At 47.7% G+C, this 25,907-nt stretch overlaps 1 protein-coding gene across 1 annotated transcript; it reads right to left on the reverse strand.

Annotated features, from left to right (window-relative positions):
- Window positions 1-548: 548 nt before the first annotated feature.
- PRCC (proline rich mitotic checkpoint control factor) lies at window positions 549-25,657 on the reverse strand. Its single transcript, XM_059675269.1, has 7 exons — window positions 24,683-25,657; window positions 14,230-14,277; window positions 11,463-12,029; window positions 8,818-8,913; window positions 6,296-6,439; window positions 3,494-3,559; window positions 549-972 (listed from the first exon to the last, which is right to left on the reverse strand). The coding sequence occupies exons 1-7, from the start codon at window positions 25,139-25,141 to the stop codon at window positions 886-888; spliced, it is 1,467 nt and encodes a 488-aa protein (XP_059531252.1). The 5' UTR covers window positions 25,142-25,657; the 3' UTR covers window positions 549-885.
- Between the last annotated feature and the right edge of the window lie 250 nt (window positions 25,658-25,907).

Below are 25,907 nucleotides of genomic sequence, written 5' to 3' on the forward strand. Positions count from 1 at the left end.
CCAGCTCCCTTCTCCAGCCACCCACCCAAACCAGCCCTTCCTGCTGGCAAAAAGCTAGGGATCCAGAAGCCTCCCAGACTCGTCCAGCCCCCAAGCTCTCTGCAAAGCTCTCAAACCAGTCTAGGCCAACTACCAGTGAAAACTTAAATCATCTTCAGGGAAGGCATTTCCCCACTTTACCTCTTGCTGGAATGGATGTTATGTCTAACAACTCTTTCCTGTCACAGAAAGAACCTCCTGACCTCCCCAATCTTCAGAGACACCTGAGAAAAGCAGTATTTCCCATGTTTGGGATCACAGGCTCCTGCCCCAAACACAATGTACACACAACTCCTGGGTCTTCAATGGCCACGAACCTAGTTTCTCTGGACCCACTTTAGGTCCAGAGAAACAAAGGCAAGGTCATCATCGAGGCAACTCACGCTGGCCAGAGAGTGCTTTACACAAGGTAAAAGCAGACACAGGGACAGGATGCCACATGAGACAGGTCCAAAATGAAAAAGGAGGCCATACTAAAAGGTAGGAAAGGAGGTAGGGCAGGCAGCATCTGTCAGACTGAATGTTTTATTTCAACAGACATCCCTGGTTAAAAAAAAAAAAGGTGGAGGGAGGGGTTCGACATTTCATCACACCCAATAGGGAGCAAATTCTCACCCAAGAACTCCGAGCCCCTTCTGAGGCATCACTCGAGTCTTTGCTCGCTCCAAGGCAGAAAGGAGCCGAGTTTTCTAACTTTTGTAAGAAAAATCTATCAAATATGTTCATTCTCGCAGAGGCGAGGGCTAGATCCTCGAGGAAAGAGGTCCTGGGCGTGGAGCGGCCGGTGTCCCCCGGGGGGCGGGGCCGCGGGCTCCTGGAGACCCGGGATCCGCCGTCAGGTCGGAGCTAGAACCCGTACTTGGCCTGGGTTTGCCGGCGGCTGAGCTTGTTCTCGGACCAAGTGTTCTTCAGCTCCAGCTCTCGCTCCTTAGCCTGTGGCAAGGAGACAGGGGCGGGGAGAGTCAGACTGAGGTGTTGTGTGTGTGTGTGTTTTTATATATATATTTATATTTCTTTATTGATTTCAGAGAGGAAGGGAGAGGGAGAAAGAGATAGAAACATCAATGATGAGAGAGAATCATTGATCAGCTGCCTCCTGAATGCCCCTACTGGGGATCAAGCCCACAACCCAGACATGTGCCCTTGGCTGGAATCGAACCTGGGACCCTTCAGTCCACAGGCCAGGGCTGAGGTGTGTTTTTTTTAAAGAATATTTTTAAATATTTTTTTTACTTATTTTAGAGAGGAAGGTAGAGGGAGAGATAGAAACATCAATGATGAGAGAAAATCACTGATTGGCTGCCTCTTGCACACCCCCCACTGGGGATTGAGCCCACAATCTGAGCATGTGCCCTGAACCAGGAATCGAACCATGTCCTCCCAAACTAGACAAAACAATCAATAAAAGAAAAAGAAAATTATAGGCCAATATCACTGATGAACATAAATGCAAAAATCCTTAACAAATCCAGCCAGTGTGACTCAGCAATTGAATGTCGACCCATGAACCAAAAGGCCACTGGTTCAATTTCCAGTTGGGGCACAAGCCCAGGGTTGCAATCTCGATCCCCAGTAGGGGGCATGCAGGAGGCAGCCATCAATGATTCTCTCATCATTGATGTTTCTCTCTCTCTCTTTCTCCCTTCCTCTCTGAAATCAATAAAAATATATTTTTTAAATATAATAAAATACAGCACAGGGAATATAGTCAATCTATGTATATAAAAGCTTAAGCGACCAAACGACCAACAGGTTGACCAGTCGCTATGATGCGCACTGACTACCAGGGGGCAGATGCTCAATGCAGGAGCTGCCCCCTGGTGGTCAGTGCGTTCCACAGCCAACCTCCCGCAGTTCCTCCCCCAAGCCAACTGCCCCGATCAGCCCCCATTGGGACTGGGCGAGATGGTCCCAATGAGCCCCAATCGCCAGCCAGGCCAAGGGATCCCCAGCCATGCACGAATTTGTGCACCAGACCTCTAGTCCTATCTGATAAAAGACAAAAAGGGTAATTAACCATACCTCCGCTATGCTTCCCATTGGCTAATCAGGGCGATATGCAAATTAACTGCCAACCAAGATGGCGGCCGGCAGCCACGCAGCTGAAGCAAACATGAGGCTTGCTTGCTCCAGTGATGGAGGAAGCCAAGGTTCCTCGCCTGCCACGGCCCAGCTATGAGCTCCGGAAGCAACAATGTTTTAATTATACAAGCTAAACAAACCCCAGATACCTGCTTTCAGCAGGCTGCGGCCTCAGAGCTGGGAGCGCCAGTGATGGCAACAATATTTCAATTATAGAAGGTAAATAAATCCCAGAATAAAAAAGAAAAAAAAAAAAAAAAGGCGAGGCTGGGAACTTCAGTCGCCCGCCAGCCTGAAAATGGCCCTCAGCCCCTCACCCAGACTGACCAGGCACCCCAGTGGGGACCCCTACCCTGAAGGGGGTGTGACCAGCTGCAAACAGCCATCAGCCCCTCACCCAGGTTGGCCAGGCAACCAAGCAGGACCCCCACCCTGATCCGGGACACCCTTCAGGGCAAACCGGCCGGCCCCCACCCGTGCACCAGGCCTCTATCCTATATAGTAAAAGGGTAATATGCAAACTGACCCCAACAGCAGAAAGACTGGGAATGACTGGTCACTATGACACACACTGACCACCAAGGGGCAGACGCTCAATGCAGGAGCTGCCCTCTGGTGGTCAGTGCGCTCTCATATGGGGGAGCTCTGCTCAGCCACAAGCCAGGATGATGGCTGCCAGTACAGGGGTGGTGGTGGGAGCCTCTCCTGCCTCCTCAGCAGCGCTAAGGATGTCTGACTGCAGCTTAGGTCTGCTCCCCGCTGGCAAGTGGACATCCCCCGAGGGCTGCCAGGCTGCCAGAGGGATGTCTGATTGCCATCTTAGGCCCAATCCCCCCGGGGAGCAGGCCTAAGCCAGCAGGTGGTCATCCCCCAAGGGGTCCCAGACTGCGAGAGGGCACAGGCTGGGCTGAGGGACCCCCCCCCCAACCCTGAGTGCACAAATTTTTGTGCACCGTGCCTCTAGTATTATAATAACTATGTATGGTGCCAGATGGGTACTAGACTTATTGGGGGAACCACTTCATAAATTACATAAATGTCTAACCACTATGCTGGACACCTGAAACTAATATAAATTAAACTAAAATAAATTTTTAAAACCCTGTGATAAACTATTTCGCTCCCTCTACGTTTAATAATGTTTTGGGCATACTGAGTTTATTTTAAGCACCTGTACCTGAGTCTTACATGAAGTGAGAATGACACAGAGTAGTAATTCTGAAGGACACACACACTCCCAGTGGCCACATGGAGAATGGCAGAGGATGCCTTCCCAGAGTTGGTGCCTGGCACCTGGGCTTTTAGCTCAGCCTTTAAATTCTCAGGTTTATAGGGATCCTGCCAGGCAGGCCAGGGCTCTCAGTGCTCTCACCTGATGAATCAGATATGTGATCTGGTGTTTCCGCCGCTGCTGGCCTGTTGGCTGCTCACCTTTCTTCTGCAAGAGAAGACAACACAACCATTAAGCCACAGGAAGAAAAGAAGTTTTTCAGGGACCCAGATGGTGCAATGATGGGGAATGGGAAACCAAAGACACAGCCCAAGTCCTGGGGGGAAGAGTGTGTCTGGAGCTGTTTTTATGCCTATACACTTACAAAGCAATTATTTTTATTAAAGCTCTTATGCAAAAAACCCAAGCTCAGAATACTTGCCTGAAATAGCCTGCTAATATCCCCATTAGACTGGAAATACTCTGTCAGAACTCTGTCTTCTATTTCTTAATGACCCCATCCCACCCCCACACCAAGCTCTGCCCACAGTGAACACTTGATACCAGTTGTATTGCCTATAGTTCATCTAAAACAGCTTAAGTGCCAGAGCACAGACCTCCCTCCCCTCTCACAACCCCTCAAGCCTGTTCATCTCTGTCCCCTACTCCCCAGTCAGTCCAGATGTCTAGCCTGTCTCTTACCTACTGTTTACCAAACTCTCTACCATCAAACTCTCTTACCTTTGGCTAAATCTCTACCTCCCCCATCCTAGTAAGTACCAACAGCTTCCCTGGAACTAGAATTTTCACCATCTCTCCACCTCTCTCCAATCATCCAACCTCCACCCGTAACTGCACTGAACCACTAACCGAATTATGATGCAAAAGATCTACTGTCAAAATCTGTATTGGTCTGGGCTTTCATTCTGTGCTTTTTCTGTCTTCTGCCAGTGTTGTCTCAGACTAGAAGCTTCCTAATTAGCCCCACCCAACTCCCAAAACTCTCTGGAGTCTCCTCAGCACTTAAGTAATCAATTTGCACTGTAATCATTTACACTCAAGTGTCCTTAAATCTGTTTTCCCCAACTACACTGTAAACTCCGCAGGGACAAGATCCACATCTTTATCTTCATTTTTATTTTTACTTTATTTTTTTAAATATGTTTTTTATTCATTTCAAGAGAGTAAGGAAGAAGGAGAGATAGAAACATCAGAGAGAGAGAATCATGGATTGGCTGCCCCCTGCACGCCCCCTACTGGGGATCAAGCCCGAAACCTGGGCATGTGCCCTGGTGCCCTGACCGAGAATCGAACCGTGACCTCCTGGTTCATGGGTCAGCGCTTAACCACTGAACCACACTGGCCGGACTTATTTGTATTTTTTCTAATCCTCACTAGAGAATACATTTATTGATTTTAGAGAGAGGAAGGAAGCAAGAGAGAGAGAGAGAGAAACATCGATCCGTTGCCTCCCGTACATGCCCCAACTGGGAACCAAACCCACTCCAACTGGGGACCGAACCCACTCCCAACAGGAGACTGAACCCACAACCTAAGTATGGGTCCTGACTGGAAATAGAACCTTCGACATTTCGGTGTACAAGATAATAACCACCAACTGAGCCACAACAGCTAGAGCCTGTATTCTTTTTTAAAATCTAGCTCAATACAATGAGATGGTGGAAAGAAAACTTAGACCAGGGAAAATAGCAAACTCCAATTCCTTGCTGCTATTTAATGTCATTTAATGTGACAGTTAAAGATGAGAAACATAAAACATCCAGCGCCATCCTTGGCCCACAGTGAGCGTTAACAACAGTTGCTATTACTGTGTGATAACTCTCTCCACCCACAGTTAGTAGAGCACGCTCTAAGTGGTTTCTCCAGTAAACAGTGATGGATCTACGCTGATCTAACCACTATCCTTTGCTCAGTCCTATATGACCGCCAGCATTCAGTTAAAACAAATGGCTAGGGCTCAGATGGCCATCTGTGGCTGCAAATAAAACAAACGAGAGAAGAAGGGGATAAGATGCCCGACCTTGGCCTTGCTGGTGCTGGGCTGGAGTCCAAGGTTCCCCACATTCTCCCTGCCATGGCAGACTCATAAATGTCCACGTTTGCTGTACTCAGCTACTAGGTGAAGAGATGGTCGTCATTCTGAAAGATGACAACTAGTCCCAAGAAGGTGGGAGTGTGGTGTGGGAATATGAGGGATATAGCGTATGAAAAGACCCCACAAGTGGCCCTGGCCAGTGTGGCTCTGTTGATTGTCATCCTGTGCACCAAAAGGTTGTTGGTTTGATTCCCGGTCAGGGCAAATGCCCAGGTTGTGGGTTCAATCCCCAGTTAGGGTATGTGCGGGAGGCAGCTGAACGATGTTTCTCTCTGACATCAATGTTTCTCTCTCTCTCCTCTCTCCTTTCTTCTCTCTCTAAAATCAGTAAAAACATTTAAAAAAAAAAGACCACAGATGGCTACAATAAATAATGGGGAAAAAAGACCACAGATGGCTACAATAAATAAATAAAGGAGAAAGGAGGGGTTGCACACTGAGAACCTAGGACCCCAGGACTTCTGAGCTCTGTGGTGCCCATACCTCAAAGACATGCTGAGCCGGGTCCCAGCTTAATGGGATGGAGAAAGGGCATGACAGTAGGGAGAGGGCAGGGCGGCTATGGATTCTGTCCAGCCAGGGAAGAGGCCACAACATATGAGCATCTTCCCAACTGGGAAACTGCTCCACCATTCATCTCAGCAACCAGACTCCACCGTCCAGATGGAGAGCAACGTGCTGCAAAGTTCTGGAAGCAGGAGCAGTGTCTGTGAGGTTCAGTGCATACGCTAATGCCATTGACAACAGGTGTTTGCTAAATGTGTTGCTGACAGTAACAGTAGGAAGCAGGGCCAAATTTTGCTCTGGGGCCTTCCAAGTTTGCCACTCAGTAGATCTTTCCCACTTACTTTGCTGAATGACTTCATGGATTTCTCTTCTGTCAATGACTTGGTCATCCACTGCTGGGCCCCACTGAGCTGGTCATCACCTTTGATCTCCACAAAGTTGATCTCCTCCCTCCCTCGGTTCCTCTTGCCCTGCAGCCGCTTAAACTAGAAAAGGAGAAAAAATGCAGGAGTGGGGGATTACGATTAGGAGATGTGGCTAAGGACCCATATGTTATCAAATCATTTTGTGACTCCCCAATTCGACTGCATCCTCATTTCCCCTCTGTAATATCTGATTTCACCCTGCCCACTACCAAGCTGCCCTGATGCCAGATGCATGGCTACTTCTCAGTTCTCCTGGACTCAGGGAAAGGAAGGTCAAGAGACATTTCCAAACATAAGTGAGTACTGAGAATAATTTTATGAATTTGTACTCAAATTACTATAAATTGTATCTGCCTAAAGGATTGCATGCAGTTTTCAAATGAACAATTTGGGATAAAAAAAAATCCAGGAATCCTCCTCTGCAAATCAGTTATTTTTACATGTCTGTTCCTCCTCACTGGTTTGGTATCACCAATTCAGCAGACCCCACACCAGAGCAGACATCAGAGAGGGAAAACATGGAGCTGCATAGAGAGGGAGCTTCATAGGAAAAGGCCTGGCAAATTTTCTAGGAGACCACTCACTCCTCTTTCCTCTTCCCCCTCACAAAGCATACAGATCACTCCACAGTCACCCAAAGATGTTTCAGGAAGGGAGTGTGGGTGCTGAGGAACCAAATTAAAACATTCGGACTTCAGTCAGACCCAGGTCCTTGTCTGAGCATTAATGAGGCCACTTTACCCACAAAAAACCGACTTTTGCCGCTGGGTGAGCAGCTCCTTTATGCCTCTTAGGCTTAGAACAAAAAGAACCTAACTATGGAACTTGTCAAGAAGGACATAAGCCTGACCGGTGTGGCTCAGTGGTTGAGCATCGATCTATGAACCAGGAGGTCATGGTTCAATTCCCAGTCAGGGCACATGCCCGGGTTTCGGGCTCGATCCCCAGTGGGGGGCATGCAGAAGGCAGCTGGTCAATGATTCTCTCTCATCATTGATGTTTCTATCTCTCCCTCTCCCTTCTTCTCTGAAATCAATAAAAATATTTTTTTTAAAGCACTATTTAGGAAAAAAAAAAAAAAAGAAAGGACATACACAGTATTAACCACAGGCAGAGAAGTATGCAAAGGTATGCACACCTTTCTGTGAACAGGTAAGTAGAAATTGGTTTTTGTTGTTGTTGTTGCACATGCTGGCTGGGCTAGAATTTTTTAAGAACCTGCATGCAAAGAGGAAGCAGCCTCTATTTCCAGTGCCCCCTCAATTGGCTATGACATCCCTACAGATAAAACAATACTTTATAACCTGAACATGGCCTGATGACCACAGGACATAGGGCTCTTATGTTCCCTTGCACTGAGGGTAGGAAGCTCAGCAGCAGCGGACCCAGTTATAGGAAACACAGGGGTTATTTAGTGTGGCTGCTGTTCCTTCCCAAAACAAACCCAACATGTTGGCTAGGCATATTATCACCCAACCAAAAGACTACATGTCCTAGGCTCCCCTACCACTAGTAAGGCCATGTGACCAGATTCTAGTCCAGCCGTGGGCAAACTACGGCCCGCGGGCCGGATCCGGTCCGTTTGAAATGAATAAAACTAAAAAAAAAAAAGACCGTACCCTTTTATGTAATGATGTTTACTTTGAATTTATATTAGTTCACACAAACACTCCATCCATGCTTTTGTTCCAGCCCTCCGGTCCAGTTTAAGAACCCATTGTGGCCCTCGAGTCAAAAAGTTTGCCCACCCCTGTTCTAGTCAATGAAATAGGAGTAGAAGTGAACTTAGAAACTTCTGGGAAGTCTCCTAAAAGGGGAGGGGAAATGTCTCTCCTCTTTCCTCCCCACCCAGCTGCGGAGGGCTAGATGGAATGCAGAGGTGGCAGCTGTAGCCTCAGTTGCTATCACTGACCGTAAGAATAAAGGCCACAACCTAGAGGTGGCAAAATAATGATCAGAAGGGGACTAGACCTGACTACTTTGTGGAACTGTCCCACCAGTCCTGCCTGGCTTGCCTACTCTAGTCTTCTTTTACGAGGAAAATAATTACCTTCTCTTATAGAAGCCCTATTATTTGGAGATTCTCAGTTACGTGCTATCACACCTAATCCTAACTGAATAGTTTTTTGTTTTTTTAAAAAAATATATTTTATTGATTTTTTACATAGAGGAAGGGAAAGGGATAGAGAGCCAAAAACATCGATGAGAGAGAAACATCGACCAGCTGCCTCCTGCACACCCCCCACTGGCGATGTGTCCGCAACCAAGGTACATGCCCTTCACCGGAATCGAACCTGGGACCCTTCAGTCCCTAGGCCGACGCTCTATCCAGTGAGCCAAACAGGCCAGGGCCTATCTGAATAGTTTTAAAGAGAATTTCCTTTAGCTTCCAATTTTCCTGTGGGCCAAAGATGGTCACTTGCGCTTTGTTAACTTACTGCTTCATCATCGATAAAGGAGGCATCTGAAGCAATTTCCTGGGGGGGTACCAGGGTCGGGTCCTGTACAGGATAGTAGCCACCACTGTAATAATCCTGCAGCCAAGGAAAGGAAAAAGCACATCAACTGAGGGCACAGTGGAGAGGGGACAAGTTCTGCCCAGGAACCGAGAAAACCCTCATCAAAGAGGTAATGGTGACGCCCACACTACAGAGCTCAGGTGGACCAGTTAAAGGCAGAGCCTAAGGACCTCTCCCACAATTCAAGAACAACTTCTGCAGCTTTTCTGATATGCATCATCCAGACAGATGGGAATTTTTTAGGAAAGGGTGACAAGAAATAAAGATGTTCTCTCCTGCTTCAGTTTACACCCTGCTCCCTCGGCTGCTTCCCGAGTGATTCCCACCCTTTACATCTCCTGTGCCCCCAGCTCTGCTCCTCCTGCTCATAGACCCTAATAAGCTCTGAGGTGAGAGGGGGCAGAAGATGTGAGGGCAGGTCATTCCTGCTCCTCATTCTATTTAGGGCCTCTAGACACAGGGAGACTGCCTATAATGAAGGGCAGGAAGGCTTCCGGATCTCTGATGCAAAAAACAACCACTATCTGGAATTTACAAAGCTGGGAACAAAGCAAGTTTGTGTTACCAGATTTTTGGTTCAGGAATCTGATGCTTCTCCCCTTAGGGGTGAGCTATGCAGATGTCGTTGTGGACCCGAGAAGAAGGCAAGGCCCCTGCTGCAGCCAAGCCAGGCAGCCATAGGGCTGAGAAACTGTGTCTACCCTGCCCACACTTTTTCTAATCCTTCCACCTTTGCTCCAAATTCCAAACAAATGCCCCTGTAAGAACATTCATTTTATAGTGAGCTAAGTGGAAAATAAGGCTTAATAATGACTAAATCAAAATGCTATATAAAAATCCAGAACGATTATGATTTTCCATAAAAGTACAGTTGGCCCTTGAATAACAGGAATTTGAACTGCATGGCTCCACTTACATGTGGATTTTTTCCAACACTGTAAATGCGTTTTCTCTTCTCTAGCTTACTTTATTGTAAGAATATAGTAGTATATAGTACATATAATATACAAAATATGTGTTAATCAACTACTTACGTTATCAGTAAAGCTTCCAGTCAACAGTAGGCTAATAGTAGCTAAGTTTTGGGGGAATGGAAAGTTATAAGAGGACTTTTGACCGTGCAGGGAGGAGGGGCATCAGCCCCCTAACTCTCTCCTTGTTCAAGGATCAACTGTACTCACAATAACATATTTACATTACAGGGTCCCCTAGTGTATTTAAAGTGCCTTAATTGCATAGACTGCCTCAATGATGTTTACAACTGGACAGATAACTCCATTTTGTTATTCATTTGCTGGATGTAAACAAGGTTTCTGATTTAAATAGCATCTTTTTTTTTTTTTCCTAAAGAGGTCAAACACTCTCATCTTCCTTCCTTCTAACAATGTTTAAGGAAGACAGATTGTCCCTGATTAGCTATAGGATACAACAAGGTTTAATAGCCAATATCTAGGAAACACAACTGTTTGAGTTTCTGATCTGAAAAGGGTCCCTACCCATGCCCAAACTGAAAATAAGATAAACACTGACCAGAGAATCACAGTGGTCGAAAGGGACTTAAGCCTTCCAACCATCCCAGGCCAGCAGGAAACGTTCTACAGCTGCCCAGCTGGGACCAGCCAGCCAGCTGCCTCTGCAAGTCCCCAAACTCCTGGGATCCCTCTCCATCTAAAGAAGCTCTGACTGCTGGGAAAGTCTTAAACCTATTCACAAGCCGGCACCCTGTACTGTCACTCTCTGAGGCCACACAGAACAACCTAAATAGCTAATCCAAATAACATCTGAATAAAAAGTTATAACATTTATTGAGCACTTACTATGTTCCAGGTACCATGTTAAGCTAATGTAATTCTCCTAGCAATCCTGAGGTTGCCATTGTCATCCCCATTTAACCGCTGAGGAATCTGAGACTCAGAGACAGTTGAGGATTTGCCCAGACTCATATAGCTTGGGATTCAAACCCCAAACCACCCTCAGACTTCATTCTCTATCACAGCCCAGCTGATAGCCCCCTAATGTCCCCTCTCCAGGGCCTTACTGGGTCCTTTCAACTTCTTATGACTCAGTCGGGGCCTCTCACCAATCTCCCTATTCCCTTGTCATTCAACAATCCAGATTCCCTCCTTCCTTCCCAGTCCCACCTCTCCCCTTCCTTTCTGTGTTCTCTGACTTTCCACCTCCAGAAACTCTTCTTGGACTCATTACAACTAGAAATCTAGGCCACAGTTCACTTATCTTCATCATCCACATCTGCACAGCTATCTTGATCTCTAAGATTAGAGACCACTCCTCTTCCACCTTCTCCCTCTCTCTCATCAGCCCCCACAACAGGATTTTGTTTTCAGAATAAAGGTGTCAATTATGTGGTTCTACCTGACTGACTTTAAGACTTGGGAAACTTTAGCCCAATATGGTTCAGAATAAAAGTAGTATGTTTTGAGGCCTGAAGGTATAGGAAAACCACTAGGAGATTTTTCAGTTCAGCCAAAGTGATGCCCCAGAGGCTGTAGCACGGGCTCAGGGCTCTCCCTGACCGCCATGCTCCAACGACCCCTCCTACCCACCTGATAATAAGCACCAGCGGCATTGGCATCGCCATATGTGGAGAACTGACAGTAGCTGTAGTCGTCCCCAGGCTTGGGCATCCAAGGGGCCCCACTTGAGCCTGCTGCCATCTTGAATTCAAGGGGCGCATTGGCTGCGTCATCCTGGAAGGCGGGTTCTGGTTCCGTGCCTGGAGGCAGCTCTTCAGGGACAGAGGGAATGGGGTAAGGGTATGGCTCAACTCCAGGTGGCTCAGCCTTGTCAGGGAGGGAGAAAAAGTTCTCAGGGGCTACTTCTTCATCACTGTCGTCCTCCTCCTGTGTGATCTGCTTCGTCACCTGCAGGGCAGCACTCTTGGCAGCAGCCTTGATGGCGGAGGGCGACGGCGTGGTGGTTGTGGTGCCCACAACAGGGGCGAGAGAGGAGGGCTTGGTCTTAGAAGCCTGCCTGGAGGGCTTAGTGTCAGAGGAGCCATCCGCGGGTTTCCGAGAGAAGGCATGGGGCAGGAGCAACCTGTTAGTCTCTTTCACAGTCAGGTTTTTAGGTTGGGGAAGCAAGGCAGACAAACCAGTCCCCTGGCCAGATCCCTGGTGAGCCCGGGTCAGGGAAGCCGGAAAGAAAGATGACAAGTGAACTGTTATGACATGTACTGCTAACGTCAAGAACAAGAATTACAGATATGTGCTCGAGCCTAAAACCTTATCAGCCCTGTTGCCTTCTCACCTTCACCTACTCCAGTGATCCAACCTGGGCCTAACTCCTATCTCAGGCCCTTCTTTTCTGCTGGCTGCTTCCCCCAGGTAAGATGTCATCCCTGTTTCCTTGGCTCCATCCCTACCCAGCTCATTGCCCTCTGCCACAGAGCCTCCCCTGGTTGTGTTTTTGTCAAATACGATGCTCTCAACCTCATCATCCTTCTTCCCCAAAAAGCCCAGGGCTCTCTCCAGCTATTCACCTAACCTCTCTCCATGTCCTGAAGGTTCCTCTTCACATGGGAACTTGCTGCTGCCTTTGGATTGCTCTAAAGTCAAGAACAAGGCTCTGTCCAAGAGACATTCATACATGTCCCTCCTTTGCCCAGGGAAAGCCCTAAAGATGTGTTACATTCAGCTCGTTTATGTCAGAGTCAAGCATTTAACATATAGAATCTCTCAGATTCTGCTTTCTATATGCTACAGGGCCAGCCTGGCCTAACTGTAAGGCTGCGGGAAGGCCAGTTTGAAAAAGGAGAATGGAATAAGGTCACTGGTCTTGGAGGACCAGTGTACTATATCCCTCTCAGCCAAGAAATGCCCAGAACACATAAATAAGATTTGCAGTCAAGCAGGCCAGGCCGAACTTTTCATCCGGAAAATGGGCTCCTTTCCCTGCTGCCTGTGTTCACAGGTTTGGGTCACTCCGGCCTGACACAGCCCAGAAGCTCAGAGTCATAGGAACCGGAATGAGGTTCCACATGGAGCACATCCTCAGGATAGCTCTGAAGTGTCTGACTTCTCAGATGACACCTGGATTCATGGCTACATCCCTTTGCAATGATGGGTCCCCACTCTGCCTTCAAGTTGAGAGTTTCTCTAACCACTCATCTCTTCCTACCACCCCGAAGACTGCTCTTTACACTGGGGTGCCCTCTGATCCGAGCCAGCGTCCTCCCATCACTTTCTATGCCCGTCCACCTCCTCCTGGAAGCCATGCTGATAGCATGGTCCTAAATGTGAAGTAAACAGGAAGAAAATCTTGGGAGCCAGAATAAAGAAACAAAGAAAACAGCAGAGACCATGTCCTGGCACCGGCTGGTTGAGGGCCTCTGGTCTTGACTACGGAGCAGCAGCCAAATGTAACAGTTGGGAGCCTGGACTCCATAGTCAGACCACCTGAGTCTAATCTCAGCTCTCCAGCCCCGCCTCGCCCCCCACAATTGTCTGACCTTCAGCAAGTTCTTTAATCTCTCAGTTTCCGCCTATGTAACACAAGGATGATGATAACACTATGACAGGCAATATTATAAGGGTTAAATCAATTAAATGCTACTAAAGCACTCAGAACAGTGCCTGGTACACAGTAAGTGCTATTGAAGTGTTTATTTTCTAGTTTAAAAATGAGACAGGGAGAAGATGAATAATTTTAAAATACAGATGTTCTCGAAACAAACTCATTAATACAGAGAACAAATGGATGGTTGCCAGATGAGAGGGGGGTTGAGGGGCTGGATGAAAAAGGTGAAGGGATTAAGAAATACAAATAAGCGTTATAAAATAGTCATGGGGATATAAAGCACAGCATAGGGAATAGAGTCAATAATATTGTAATAACTGTATGATGTCAGGTGGGTTTTAGAAAGGTGTGATCATTTTCTAAGTTATATAAATGTCTAATCACTATGCTGTACACCTGAAACCTAACACTGTATGTCAACTTTAATGGAAAAATTAACATTTTAAAAATAAATTACAGATGTTCCCTAACATCATTTTGACCAATCCATTGTTTCTATCTTTCCTAGATAATCCTTTTACCTGAAACATAGTGAATCAAACTGAGCTCCAATGCATCTCCCTACCACTGCCTGTCCTGTGAGAGGTAACACTACCACGCTAAAGCGAGGCGAGGGCAAGAAGCACAAAGTCTGATGTTATCAAAGAAAACAAAATCGTCCTGAAACAGTTGGTCCTCAAATGCCTGCGTTTGTTCTACGCCTGATTTGGAAACTGCTGGGCATCGTAAATCCTGTCTTTTAGAAAGTAATATGGGAAGAAGAAAAAATGGCTGCCATTGTGTCGCGAAGCTTACCTGGAGGACAGTTTTCTTCTTTGTGGGTTCATCTTCCTCGGAATCTGACTAAGAGAAAAAGAAATGGAATAAGGCCTCGCTGTTTAAGGACAGTGGGGGAAACACTCAATACAGCACGTGTGAAGGACTGTGCCCACCTCCGGCGAGGGCACCCCACCCTCAGCCCAGGCCACCAGCAGAGCTCCCGGCCTGCTCTCACACATCTTCAGAGAGCGGGGGATGAGCTGACCTCCCCTGGTCTTTCATTCTCTTACCCTGTTGCATCAATTTCTATTTCTTTATATTAAAACCATTTTCTCCCATTTAGTCTTTGATGGAAATAAAAGGTATACCCATTCCTCTTCCTATAAATCTGTCCACTAGAAGATGAATGGGATTTGGCCCACAATCTCACCTAATCTCAGCTTCATTTCTAAAACCACTTATATAGACTACATAACCACAGGGCTGGGGAACTCCCGTGGGATTAAGTGGTGTGTTAACTACTCTTCTATGAGGCATTAAAGGTCAAAGCCATTGGAGAAATCCATTCCCTCTCCAAGTATGATCTATTATCTGCTGAACAGTTGTTCGTGTCCAGAAAGAAGGCTAGCAAATGATGACTGTGAGAATTGGGCAAGACAGAAGGTCATCTGTATTATCCCTCTGACTCATCAGAACTGTTTCAAATACAAGCTCTTACACTGAAAAATATCTTAAACTTTTAACTCAATACTAATTCTTAGTATCTTCAACTACCAGAAAGATGCAAGGCATATGAACAGCAAGCTTTAACATTTCATTTTTAAAAGTAATCCCAAACCAAGAACCTTAAAAGCTTTCCATCTGTTGTCAGGACCTTGATTTGGGCATCTATAAATAAAGATGATTAGGCAGGAATCACCTCCAAGATTCTACACAAATTCAAACCCTCTGCTCATCTTTTTCAACTGACCTTCCCATCTCTCTTTCTGGATTTGTCTGCTATCGGATCTTTTTTTTTTTTATAATATGTTTTTATTGATTTTAGAGAGAGAGGAAGAGAAACATTGACATGAGAGAAACATTAATAGGTTACCTCCCTTACACACCCCGACTGGGGATCACACCCACAACCTGGGTGTGTGCCCCAACCATGAATCAAACTGGCGACCTTTCAGTGGATGAGATGACGCTCAACCAACTGAGCCACACCAACCAGGGCTACCAGGATATTTTAATCATCATTACTGAGAGCCTATTATAGGGCCTGACTGAGTAGCTCTGTTGGAGTGTCATCCTGATACGCCCAGTTTGGGGGTTCAATCCCTAGTCAGAACCAAGCAATAAATGCATAAATAAGTACAACAAATCAGTGTTTCTCTCTCTAAAATCAATCAATCAACCAATAAAAAGAACCTATTCTATGCAGGACTGAGTGCTAGATAGTGTACACAGGGCTTCCCGACTGGTGTCCCATGGCTGGGGTAAAGCTATGATGTGGGTCTACTCAGCCCACAGGCACCTGGCAGGGCGTGGAGTACACGGACTACAGAGGCAAGCCCTGGGCCAGACAGTCAGTGTGCCAGGACATGACAAAAGTCCTTCCCTCAAGGAGCTTACAGTCTGGTACGAATAATGACAAGCACCCAAATAACTAATAACTAAAGGCAGTAAGAGTTAAGGGCATCAAGTGTGGTTCAAATATGCCTTCAAAGAATCTGTTGTTCTTACATTTGTGCTTTCTTTCATGTAAGTCCCTCGCCTTCTCTCTCCCTGTACCTACATCACTACCACCACCCACTCTGTCAACCTACACCCTTGTACTTCCTCATTCAAAACTCCTGAGAAGTCTTCCGGGAGAGTCTCCCCTTGTTCTTTCTGACCCGGTGTCATTCATTTGTTGAGATGGGACCACACTAACCCTGATTTAGTTGTGCTTGCTTTGGAAACGTTACATTTTTCATGTGTACATTCTGGCCTTGCCTCGCCTCTGACAGCCAAGGCCCTATAGTTCAATATTGCCTCAGAGTAGTCAGTACATAATAATTTTTTTAAATTTATTGATTTGAGAGAGAGAGAGAGGACAGGGAGAGAGGGAGAAAGAGATAGAGAGAGTTAGAGATACATCGATTTGCTATTCCACTTATTTATGCATTCATTGGTTGTTTGTTGTATGTGCCCTGACTGGGGATCGAACCCACAACTTTGGCTTATCGGGATAACACTCTAACCAACTGAGCTACCCGGCCAGGGCCATAATGACTTTAATAATTACTAACTGCCGTCAAGTGTGTGTGTGTGTGTGTGTGTGTGTGTGTGTGTACTTAAATGTGAGGGATAGGATAAGGTGGTAAAGGAAAGGACAGCCATCTGCTGAGTCCCTGCTATGTGTCAGGCAATTTACGCACAATCGTTCATTAATCCTTACAATAACATCTCAAAGCAGGCATTAGTATCTCAATTTTACGGGTAAGAAAAATAAGGCTCAGAGAGGTCATATATGACTGAATCCGTTCTGGCTCCCATGTTTTTGCAGCAACATCAAGCTGAGCTGTCCGTGTTTGTCCAGGTTTGAGATCCACACTGACCAGATCCTATGAGGCTCCACAAGACTCAGCCAAGAAAGCACCACCCACAGAATCAGAAATACAGGTTTGAGTCTCAGCTTTGCCACTTACTGGGTAGGGAATCCCCCAATAAGCCATTTAACTAACTCTAAGCCTCAGTTGGAAATACTTATCCATGTCACAAAGATGTTCTAGAGATTGCACGAGCTGCTCTGAGAGAAAACGTATACAGTAAACTAATATTCAAAAGAGGTCAAGGATTATTCTCTCTAGTCTGCCAAGATGTCAAACTCAACCAAAGAAAAAGCTTTAAGCCCCAAACACCTAAGCATTTTCAACCTTTTCTCTCAGTTCCAAACTCCCATTGCCTCAGGTCCTCCTGATCATCTCCCATCTTTTGACCACGAAGGTTTATCTTCCTCCCAGCGGACCACAGAGTACCACCCCATTATGGGGTATATGAGGGTCTCTTGAAGTCCCCAGGCACGTTTAAACTTTAACATCTTAGCCCTAGCCTATTTGGCTCAGTGGATAGAGTGTCAGCCTGCGGACTAAAAGGTCCCGGGCACATGCCCAGGTTGTGGGCTCAAACCCCAGTAGGGGATGTGCAGGAGGCAGCCGATCAATGATTCTCTCTCATCGTTGATGTTTCTATCTGTCTCTCTCCCTCTCCCTTCCCCCCTGAAATCCATACAAATATATATTTTTAAAAAAACACAAGTTGAGATACCACTCAAAACACTTCTGGGCATGTGGGGGCCTGATTGAAAACTAACAGGAAACAGAAGGAAAGTTCAGCAAGGAATTATCCAAATATTCACAAAAGATAATAAATTTTGGTTTAGAGTTCCAAAAAGCAGAGCGATGAGTAATCCAAATGATAAAAGATGTGTCATATATTCTCCTGTCACCCTGGGAAGGATGGAGGGAAGAGGAAATACAGCTGCCTTCGAGCATTTGAAAAGAAAATCAATTCAGCTTCTATTCAGAACTGGCTAGAAGCAATGGGCTTAGCTTAGGCACACGGTACTTAACTTAGACTCAAGGAGAACTTCCTTGATGGTGAGAGGTATAGAAGCATATCGGGGGGTTTTCTTTCTCACAGTAAAATACATATAACATAAAATTTACCACTTAACCACTTAAGTGTACAATTCAGTGGCATTAAGTACATTCACAATGTTGTATAACAAACACCACTATTTCCAGAACTTTTTTTTAATATATATTTTTTTATTTCAGAGAGGAAGGGAGGAGAGAAAGAAACATCAATGATGAGAATTGATCCCCACTGGGGATCGAGCCTGCAACCCGGGCACGTGCCCTGACCAGAAATCGAACCATGACCTACTGGTTCAGAGGTCGACCCTCAACCACACAGCTATGCCGGCCAGGCTTCTGACCTTTTTCAACATCCCAAACTGAAACTCTGTACCTACTAAATGACAACTCCTCATTTCCCACCCCCAGCCTCCAGCACCTGGTAACAACTCTTCCACTTTCCATCTCTATGAATTTGCCTCTTCAGCTTCCTAGTATAAGTGAATCATACAATATGTATCCTTTTGTGTGTAGTATTTACTTAGCATAAGGTCTTCAAAGTCCATCCATGTTACTGCATGTATCCAAATTTCAATCCTTTTTAAGGCTGAATAATATTCCTCAGTATGTATCTCTCACACTTTGTTGATCACTCATCTGTTGATGGGCACGGGGGTTGCTGCCATCTTTTGGCGCCTGTGAGTAATGCTACTGTGCGCAGTGGTGTACAAGAACCCGTTTGAATCCTTGCTTTTAACCGTTTTCACAGAGGAGTGAAATTGCTAGATCACATGGTCATTCTAATTAACTTTTTGAGGAACTGTCAAACTGTTTTCCCCAGGAACCTATTAAATGGAAGTTGTGGAGCCAACTCCTATAGAGCACTACAGACCAGCGAATGGCAATCGAAGTGGGTCTGTGCCATGGGGCCCAGAGAAACGGGCAATGCTAGAAATACCAGAGCACCAGGGCTGGGAGAAGTGTGCAGGGCCAGAATAGGCATTCCTGAGTTTTGGAGGCACAAACTGATCGTCCTCTCTCCTTCTCTCTCTCTGGCTAATCCTCACCTGAGGATATTTTCCCACTGATTTTTAGACAGAGTGGAAGAGAGGGGAGAGACAGAGAGAGAGAAACATCGATGTGAGACACATCGGATTGGTTGGCTCCCACCCGCCAAGATCAAGCCTGCAATGGAGGTACATGCCCTTGACTGGAATCAAACCCAGGACCCTTCAGTCCACGGGCTGATGCTCTATCCACTGAGCCAAACAGCCAGGGCTCTTAAGAAGAAAGGATTGTATTTCTTCTTGGCCTCACAAGAGCCTGAGCCTCAATGGCCACCACTGTCCCCTCTGCTCTAGCTGCCAAGAGTGACAAGACACACACACCCTGAGACTGCTGAGCAAGAACGGAAACAGACACTTTCCATTAAGCTAAGCCCAGTGGGATCTGCTAATCTATCAGAGCCTCATTCCCCATGGCAGCCTCTCTCTTATCTTCTCAGGCTCTGGTTCTCACAGGTTGCCGCTCCAAAAAGCAATCGCTAGTTGCCAGGGCCAGGAGCCAAGGAGGAAATAAGGGCCCAAGCTCAGACAGACAGAGACAAAGAGACAGACAGTCTCTCTCTCTCTCTCTCTCTCTCTCTCTCATCTGTCCCCTCGCGCCCCCCCCCCGCCCCCCCAAACACACAAACACCCTTCCACTCCAGGCTCCAAACTCAGGTCAACTAGATTCGCCAACGTTTTTTACTCTTTGGTCTGAAACACCTTCTGCTTACATCTGCATTTTAGTTAGGTTATCATTTTCTCTCCCATTTTGCACTCCTCATTGTATTGCTTTCCTATTTCTGTCTGCCCAAGGCTCTTCTCTTTTCAACAGGCAGAACAAAACCTATCTGGGTGCATATATGACTTCTGCTACCACCAAATGTGTGATTTTAGGCAAATCACCTCTGATCTCTAACTTCTATTTCCTCATCTATAAACTAGAAACAATACCTTCCAGGGTCACGAAGTGCCTCGCACAATGTCAGGTGTTAAGCAAGTGGCCCACAGTGTTAGTGGGGCCCTCATTCCCTTTCTATTCAGAGCTAAAACTTAGCTTAAACCACTGCAGTCAACTCTTAATTATTTGGTTAACAGAAATGACCAAAATTAGTGAAAAATCAATCACATAGCTTCAGCCTTTCCACTATCTGAGTAAACAATCTGAAAGTATGGGTAATACTAATCCAAATAAGCCTAAATTCCTGGTTGCTTTGGAATGCACATTCTGTCAGTAGACTTACTCTTCTAAGTTTAGTTTTCTATATTCTATTTTAGTCTAAGTTCGGTTTTCTATATTCTATTTTAGAAGTCTGTATCCTCTAAGCCCATGACATCAACAATCGACCAATGTCTGGAGGTAGCTTGGGTGGAAGCAAGAGTAAGAAGGGAAAAGAAGAGGACGAAGTATCCACTTCATGGACCATTCCTAACTCCTCAGACAAATCAAAAGCTGAAATGTGATTCTGCCACGCGCCTGGAGACAGACTATGATATTAACCTATCCGCTGGCTGCAGCTAATGGATGAGTGACCGAAATCAAACCAATCTCTCCCACAAAACCAGAATTGGGACTAAGATTGTAGTTCAATCTGGCTGACCACTAAAAGGAAGGGAATGAAAAAACACGAAGGTGCGGTGGCCATCTTCCACTGCAACAAAGGCTGATAAGCAGCAGAGGGAAGTGGCCTGCAGCTGAATGAGTCAAATGTGCAAGAAGCTGTGTGGGTCCCGATTCCTGACCAGCACTCTCTGAGGTACCTCAGTGCATTTGATGCTTTACTATTTAAAGTAGCTTGAGTTGGTTTTTGATACTTGCAACCAATTAAATCTAACTAATTCCCAATCTGCTCTGCCTCTTTTATTCCCCAAATAAATGGCATCACTGCTCTCCCAGTGGGCTGGGCCAAAAGGCAGGGGTCAGCCTTGAATCCTCGCCTTGATCCATGACATCCAGTCAATCCCCTAGTCTTATCACTTCTACCTCCTGAACAGACCTGGAGCCTCCAGTTCTTTCCAGGCCCTGCTACGCCCTTTTCCAGGCGGCCATCATCTCACACACTGTGTCTCTGACAGTCCTGCTCCCTCCAGGCCTTTCGCCATCTGTGATCAGAGAATTCTCGCTCAGCCTTTAAGGGCTCTTCACTACCCCAGAATAGAAAGGCCTTTGCATGGCATCTAAGGCATATTATCATCTGGCCTCAACCTTTTTCTCTCTGTAACCCCTTCTTTTTTTTCATATACATGTATATGTATACATTTATTTATTTCAGAGGGGAAGGAAGAAGAAAAGAGACAGAAACATGAGTGATGAGAGATAATCATTGATTGGCTGCCTCCTGCCTACTCCCCCACTGGGGATCAAGCCTGCAACCCAGGACCTTAGTCCCCAGGCTGACGCTCCATCCACTGAGCCAAACTGGCTAGGGCGGTAACACCTTCTCTCATCATTCCCCTGCCCACCCATGGGCTCCAGCGGCTGTACCTTCAGGTTCTCCCACAGCATTTTCCTTCTCCCCCCTCTAGGCTTCTGTACATTTTATTCCCTCTGCCTGAGGGGCTCCTCCCCAGTCCACCGCTCTTTCTCTGGCCACCTCCTACTCATCTGTCTTCTCTCTCTTCAGCTATCTCCTCTTTCTGGAGCCTCCCCAACCGCTGGACTGGTGTGCTCCCATGGCACCAGCTCTATCCTCTGACTTGACCTGAAATACATTTCCTTGTTGGGCTCCTCCAATAGACCATACACTCCTTTTGAGCAGGGTCTATCATGTTCACTGCTATTCTCTTAGCTCCTGGCAGAGAAGTAGCTCAATACTGAGTTAACTTAATTAATAAAAGTTCAGCGTTAATTACTTCTACTTTAGCACCCAACTCTAAAGGGAAATTATTTAAGGAAACCTAATTCGTTTATTTAAACGTGTACTGAGAGCCTACTAAGTGTAAGACACAAAGCTTAGATCCAGAGGAGCTGAGACCTGGAGGGGGCACGATTTCAGAGGCGAAGGTCACCCTCACCTGATCATCTTGAACACTCCTAGGCTATCCTTCTTTCCCCAGGAATCATGTGTTCAGAGAACAATAACTTAAACAGAACAAAGTGGGAAACGGAGCCAGCTAAAGGCCAGCGTGTGACAATCTTAACTATCCATGTCACTCAGTTCACCTCAGAAACTGAGGGAATTAGACTTACAAGGCAGGGATAGAGTTAGGAGTCCTCAGAGTGTGCTGCCATGTCGGCCAGCCTAAATGGAAGGCTCAGTAGTCCCCACCAGCAACTTCTCTACTGCTGCCTTCCCAGACCCAGAAATGAGCCTTCCCACGGTCGCGGTGGAAGGAGGCAGCTGGTTCAGGGCCCCTTCCCCCAGACACCACAGGGAGGCTAAGGTCCAGTCTGGGGAGAGAACTGTGAGGAGGGGAGAAAAGAGAACGCCAAGGAAATGAACCTATTTTCCTCTGTCGTATTCAGGGGCTTTCCTTTGTTTCAGGTTAAATCCAGGTCAAAGTAAATTTCAGTGTGGCAACAAGAGGCTTTTGGACCCTCGACTTAAAAATGACAGACTCGGGTGAGAAAGGAGGAGGAAGTAATCTGGAAGAAAGTTTGGAGCAGGGAGGGAGGGAGATTCTGGAACCGCCCTTCCCATGAATAATCCATATTTATTTGAGTTCATTCACTCAGGACATACTCAGTAGCACTCACCATGTGCCAAGCACTGTTTTAAACCACTCGCAGCGGTTCCCAACCTTCCTAAGGCCACGACCCTTTAATACAGCTCCTCATGTGGAGGTGACCCCCAACCATGACATTATCTTCGTTGCTACTTCCTAACTGCAATGTTGCTACTGTTATGAATCGTCATGTAAATACCTGATATGCAGGATGTGTTTTCAGGGGTCGCGACCCACAGGTTGAGAACCGCTGCCTAGAGACATAGTGTGAATAAGACAAACCATAAGCCATGCCTTTGCGGAGGCAACGGAACTCGATAGTATACTGCCCGGCCGGCGGCTCAGTGGTTGCGTGTCGACCTCTGAGCCAGGAGGTCGTGGTCTGACTCCCAGTCAGGGCACATGCCCAGGTGGCAGGCTCGATCCCCAGTGTGGGGCCTGCAGGAGGCAGCCGATCAATGACTCTCTCTCATCGTTGATGTTTCTCTCTCTCCCTCTCCCTTCCTCTCGAAAAAACAAACAAACAGAAAAAGTAGATAGTATGCTAGGCGGGAGGAAAAAAAGGGCGGGGGCGGGGGGAAGGAGACATATGTAATACTCTTTGTAATACTATAAGCAATAAAACAATTTAAAAAAAAAGTAGATAGTATGTTAGGCGGTGGTAAGTGCTATAGAGAAAAATGAAACAAAGAAAGGGATGGGGAAGAGTGGGTGATAAGAAGTTGCAATTTAAATAGGTAGGCTAGGAAGTCCTCACTGAAAACATGTCTTTTTAAAAAAAAAAAAAAATATTTCTATTGATTTCAGAGACAGAGCCCACCACCGGGGCATGTGCCCTTGGCCAGAATCGAACCCGGGACTCTTCAGTCTGCAGGCCGACACTCTATCCACTGAGCCAAACCGGCTAGGGCAGAAAAACGTGTCTTTTAAGCTAAGAACTGAAAGAGGAGAGGGAGAGACCATTAGGATTCCTGGGGAAGAAACCCAGGGCCCAGGAAGCACTAAGAGCGGAAACGGCGCCCAGGCAGCTTCGGAAGTCCGAAGGAAAGCGGTAAGAAAAGAGCACGAAGCTTCTCTTGGGGGGCTCCTGAAGGTAAGCCAGGGGCTGGCCAGTTAACTTTTCAGAAGAGAAAGAAAGGAAGGAACTCGGGGTAACTCTAAAACACTACCTGCCCGTCCCGGCTGGTGTGGCTCAGTGGTCAAGCACCAGCTCCATGACCGGTCAGGGCACATACCCGGGTTTCGGGCTTGGTCTCCGGTCGGGGATGTGAAGGAGGCAGCCGATGGATGCTTCTCTCCCGCTGTTTCTATCTGTCTCTCCCTCTCCCTTCCTCTCTCTGAGATCAATAAACACTTACACATATAAAACACTACCTGCCCCGATCCCCAAAGTATTCCAGAAAAGGCCTTCTAGCTTTCTGCTCTAATAAACAGGAAATATACGCTTGGCTGCCTCTTCTAGAAATAGTCCCCAAGCATCCTAACTCCCCTAAGCTTGGCAGTGCCTGAATGGTGACACCGAGCCCCGGACCTGGGGCTCAGACAGACCCACTCCGCCCTCCACCAGGTAAGACCTCACCCGCTCAACACCCTTTCTCAACTGTAAGAACCCGAGTTCTGTCATACCTGAAGGGTCAAAGCCTGCCGAACGATCTGAGCTCAACAGATACTCCCTTTCTTCCCTAACTCCCCTCAAAAATAGAACCCAGGATTCCTACCCTTTTCCTTCAGACCCTGACGCTTGTAAGTCCCGAGGCAAAGGGAGAGGTTAGAGTTCAGCCCAAGGGCTTCAAGAATCCGCTCTCCTGTCACCTCGCAGGTCCCAGGTGTCATGCTGCTCTCAGCGGAAGAGGGAAAACAAAACAGAGCAAAACCCTGGCCCGAGGTAGAAGATGCAACAAGAGGGAGCAGCGCCAGGTGTGCCCAGGCCTGAGCCTGGGTCTCAGGCCCAAGTGATGGGGCGCGACCCTCCTGCAGGCGGGTCCAGCCTCGAGAAGCGGCATGCACCAGCCCCTTCACTCCCCGAGGCTGGCAACCTTCAGCTCAGTTCATTGCACGCACTAGGAAGCCAGTGGCCTGGAGTCCACGGAAGCGTTCATCGGAGGGAGTCCTGCCTACGGCTGTGCCCATGCCCACGCCCGACGGAGTGTAGGGGTGCCCTCCTCGGATACTCACATCCCCCTTATGCAGCTCCGGCGCCGCAATCTTCACGGGCTCCGTTCTCTTCTTTGGCTTGGGGAGCCCCAGGGGGGGCCCGGCACCGCCGATAGGGGGGGGCAGGCTGAGGCCAGGGCCCAGCGCCGAGGGCAGCCCCAATCCCAGCCCCTCCCCGACTCCCGCAGCTTCAGCCGGGCTCACGCCTGGAGGTGGGGGGAAGCCTCCCAGGCCGAAGGGCAAGGGGGGAGGGGGCTGGAGCCGGGGGTCTCCGCCGGGTGGGGGCAGCAACAGCGGAGGGGGGAAGGCGGGGGCTAGCATCTGAGGGGGCGGAGGCAGCAGGGCCGGACCCTTGGGTGCGGGGAGAGAAGCGAACAAGCCCCCTAAAGTCGGCCCAGATGTGGGTGCCGCCGCCTCCTCCTCCGGCTCCGCTTCATCCGGCTCACTTTCATCGCTGCTGGCGTAAGCAACCAGCGACATGGCGCCTCCGCTTTTGGGGGCGCCCTTGCCGGCAGACTAGGCCTACTTGAGACCGGGGATGCCCGGAGGCCTAGTGGGCCCCGCCACTTGGCGGGGCGGGGAACCGTAAAGTCCACCTTCTCCGTACTCGAGGGCTAGCCCCGGCAGTAGCCCATCGCCACAGCGGATTTCCACCGAATAAGACTTCCCTCTTCACTTAGGCTCCCAGTCCCGGGCAACTACACACAGCTAATGGCCGCCGCGTCACTCCGCCCCCTCCTTCCCTCTCTAACATACGAACTACAACTCCCAGAAAGCTTTGGACATAGCCCCATTCTCCGCCGCAGGGAACTCGGTGCAAGGCCCGGCGGGAGTTGGAGTCCGAGGGAGGATTAAGGGTTGCGCCTTAAGACAGATGGTCCACCCGCCTCTGGCGCGAGGTCTTCTGGGATGAGTAGGTTTTTTCGAGCGGTGATGCCGCCCGACAATTCCTGGGTGACTACCAGCCCCGTCGGTCACCGCGGTAATCACGGAGGCAGGCAGGAGAGCCTTTTGGTTCTTGAAGTTCCCTAGGGTAGCCTCTTGAGCGCTAAGGTTTATGGGAGTTGTAGTGCTCGTCGAAACTGCAAGTGATGTCGGGAATGAGAGGGAGTCTGGGAAGGTGGCGGATTAGGGGCCAGAGGAGAAGAGCTTAAAGAGAAAGTGCTACGGAAATAAACTGAAGTTCCCCAGTCGGCTGAACCGGAGTTGGAATCAAACACCCCCAAAAGAGACAGGGCCCGAGAGA

The sequence above is a fragment of the Myotis daubentonii genome, chromosome 18 (genome assembly GCF_963259705.1).
Source record: "Myotis daubentonii chromosome 18, mMyoDau2.1, whole genome shotgun sequence".
NCBI classification, from domain to species: domain Eukaryota; kingdom Metazoa; phylum Chordata; class Mammalia; order Chiroptera; family Vespertilionidae; genus Myotis; species Myotis daubentonii.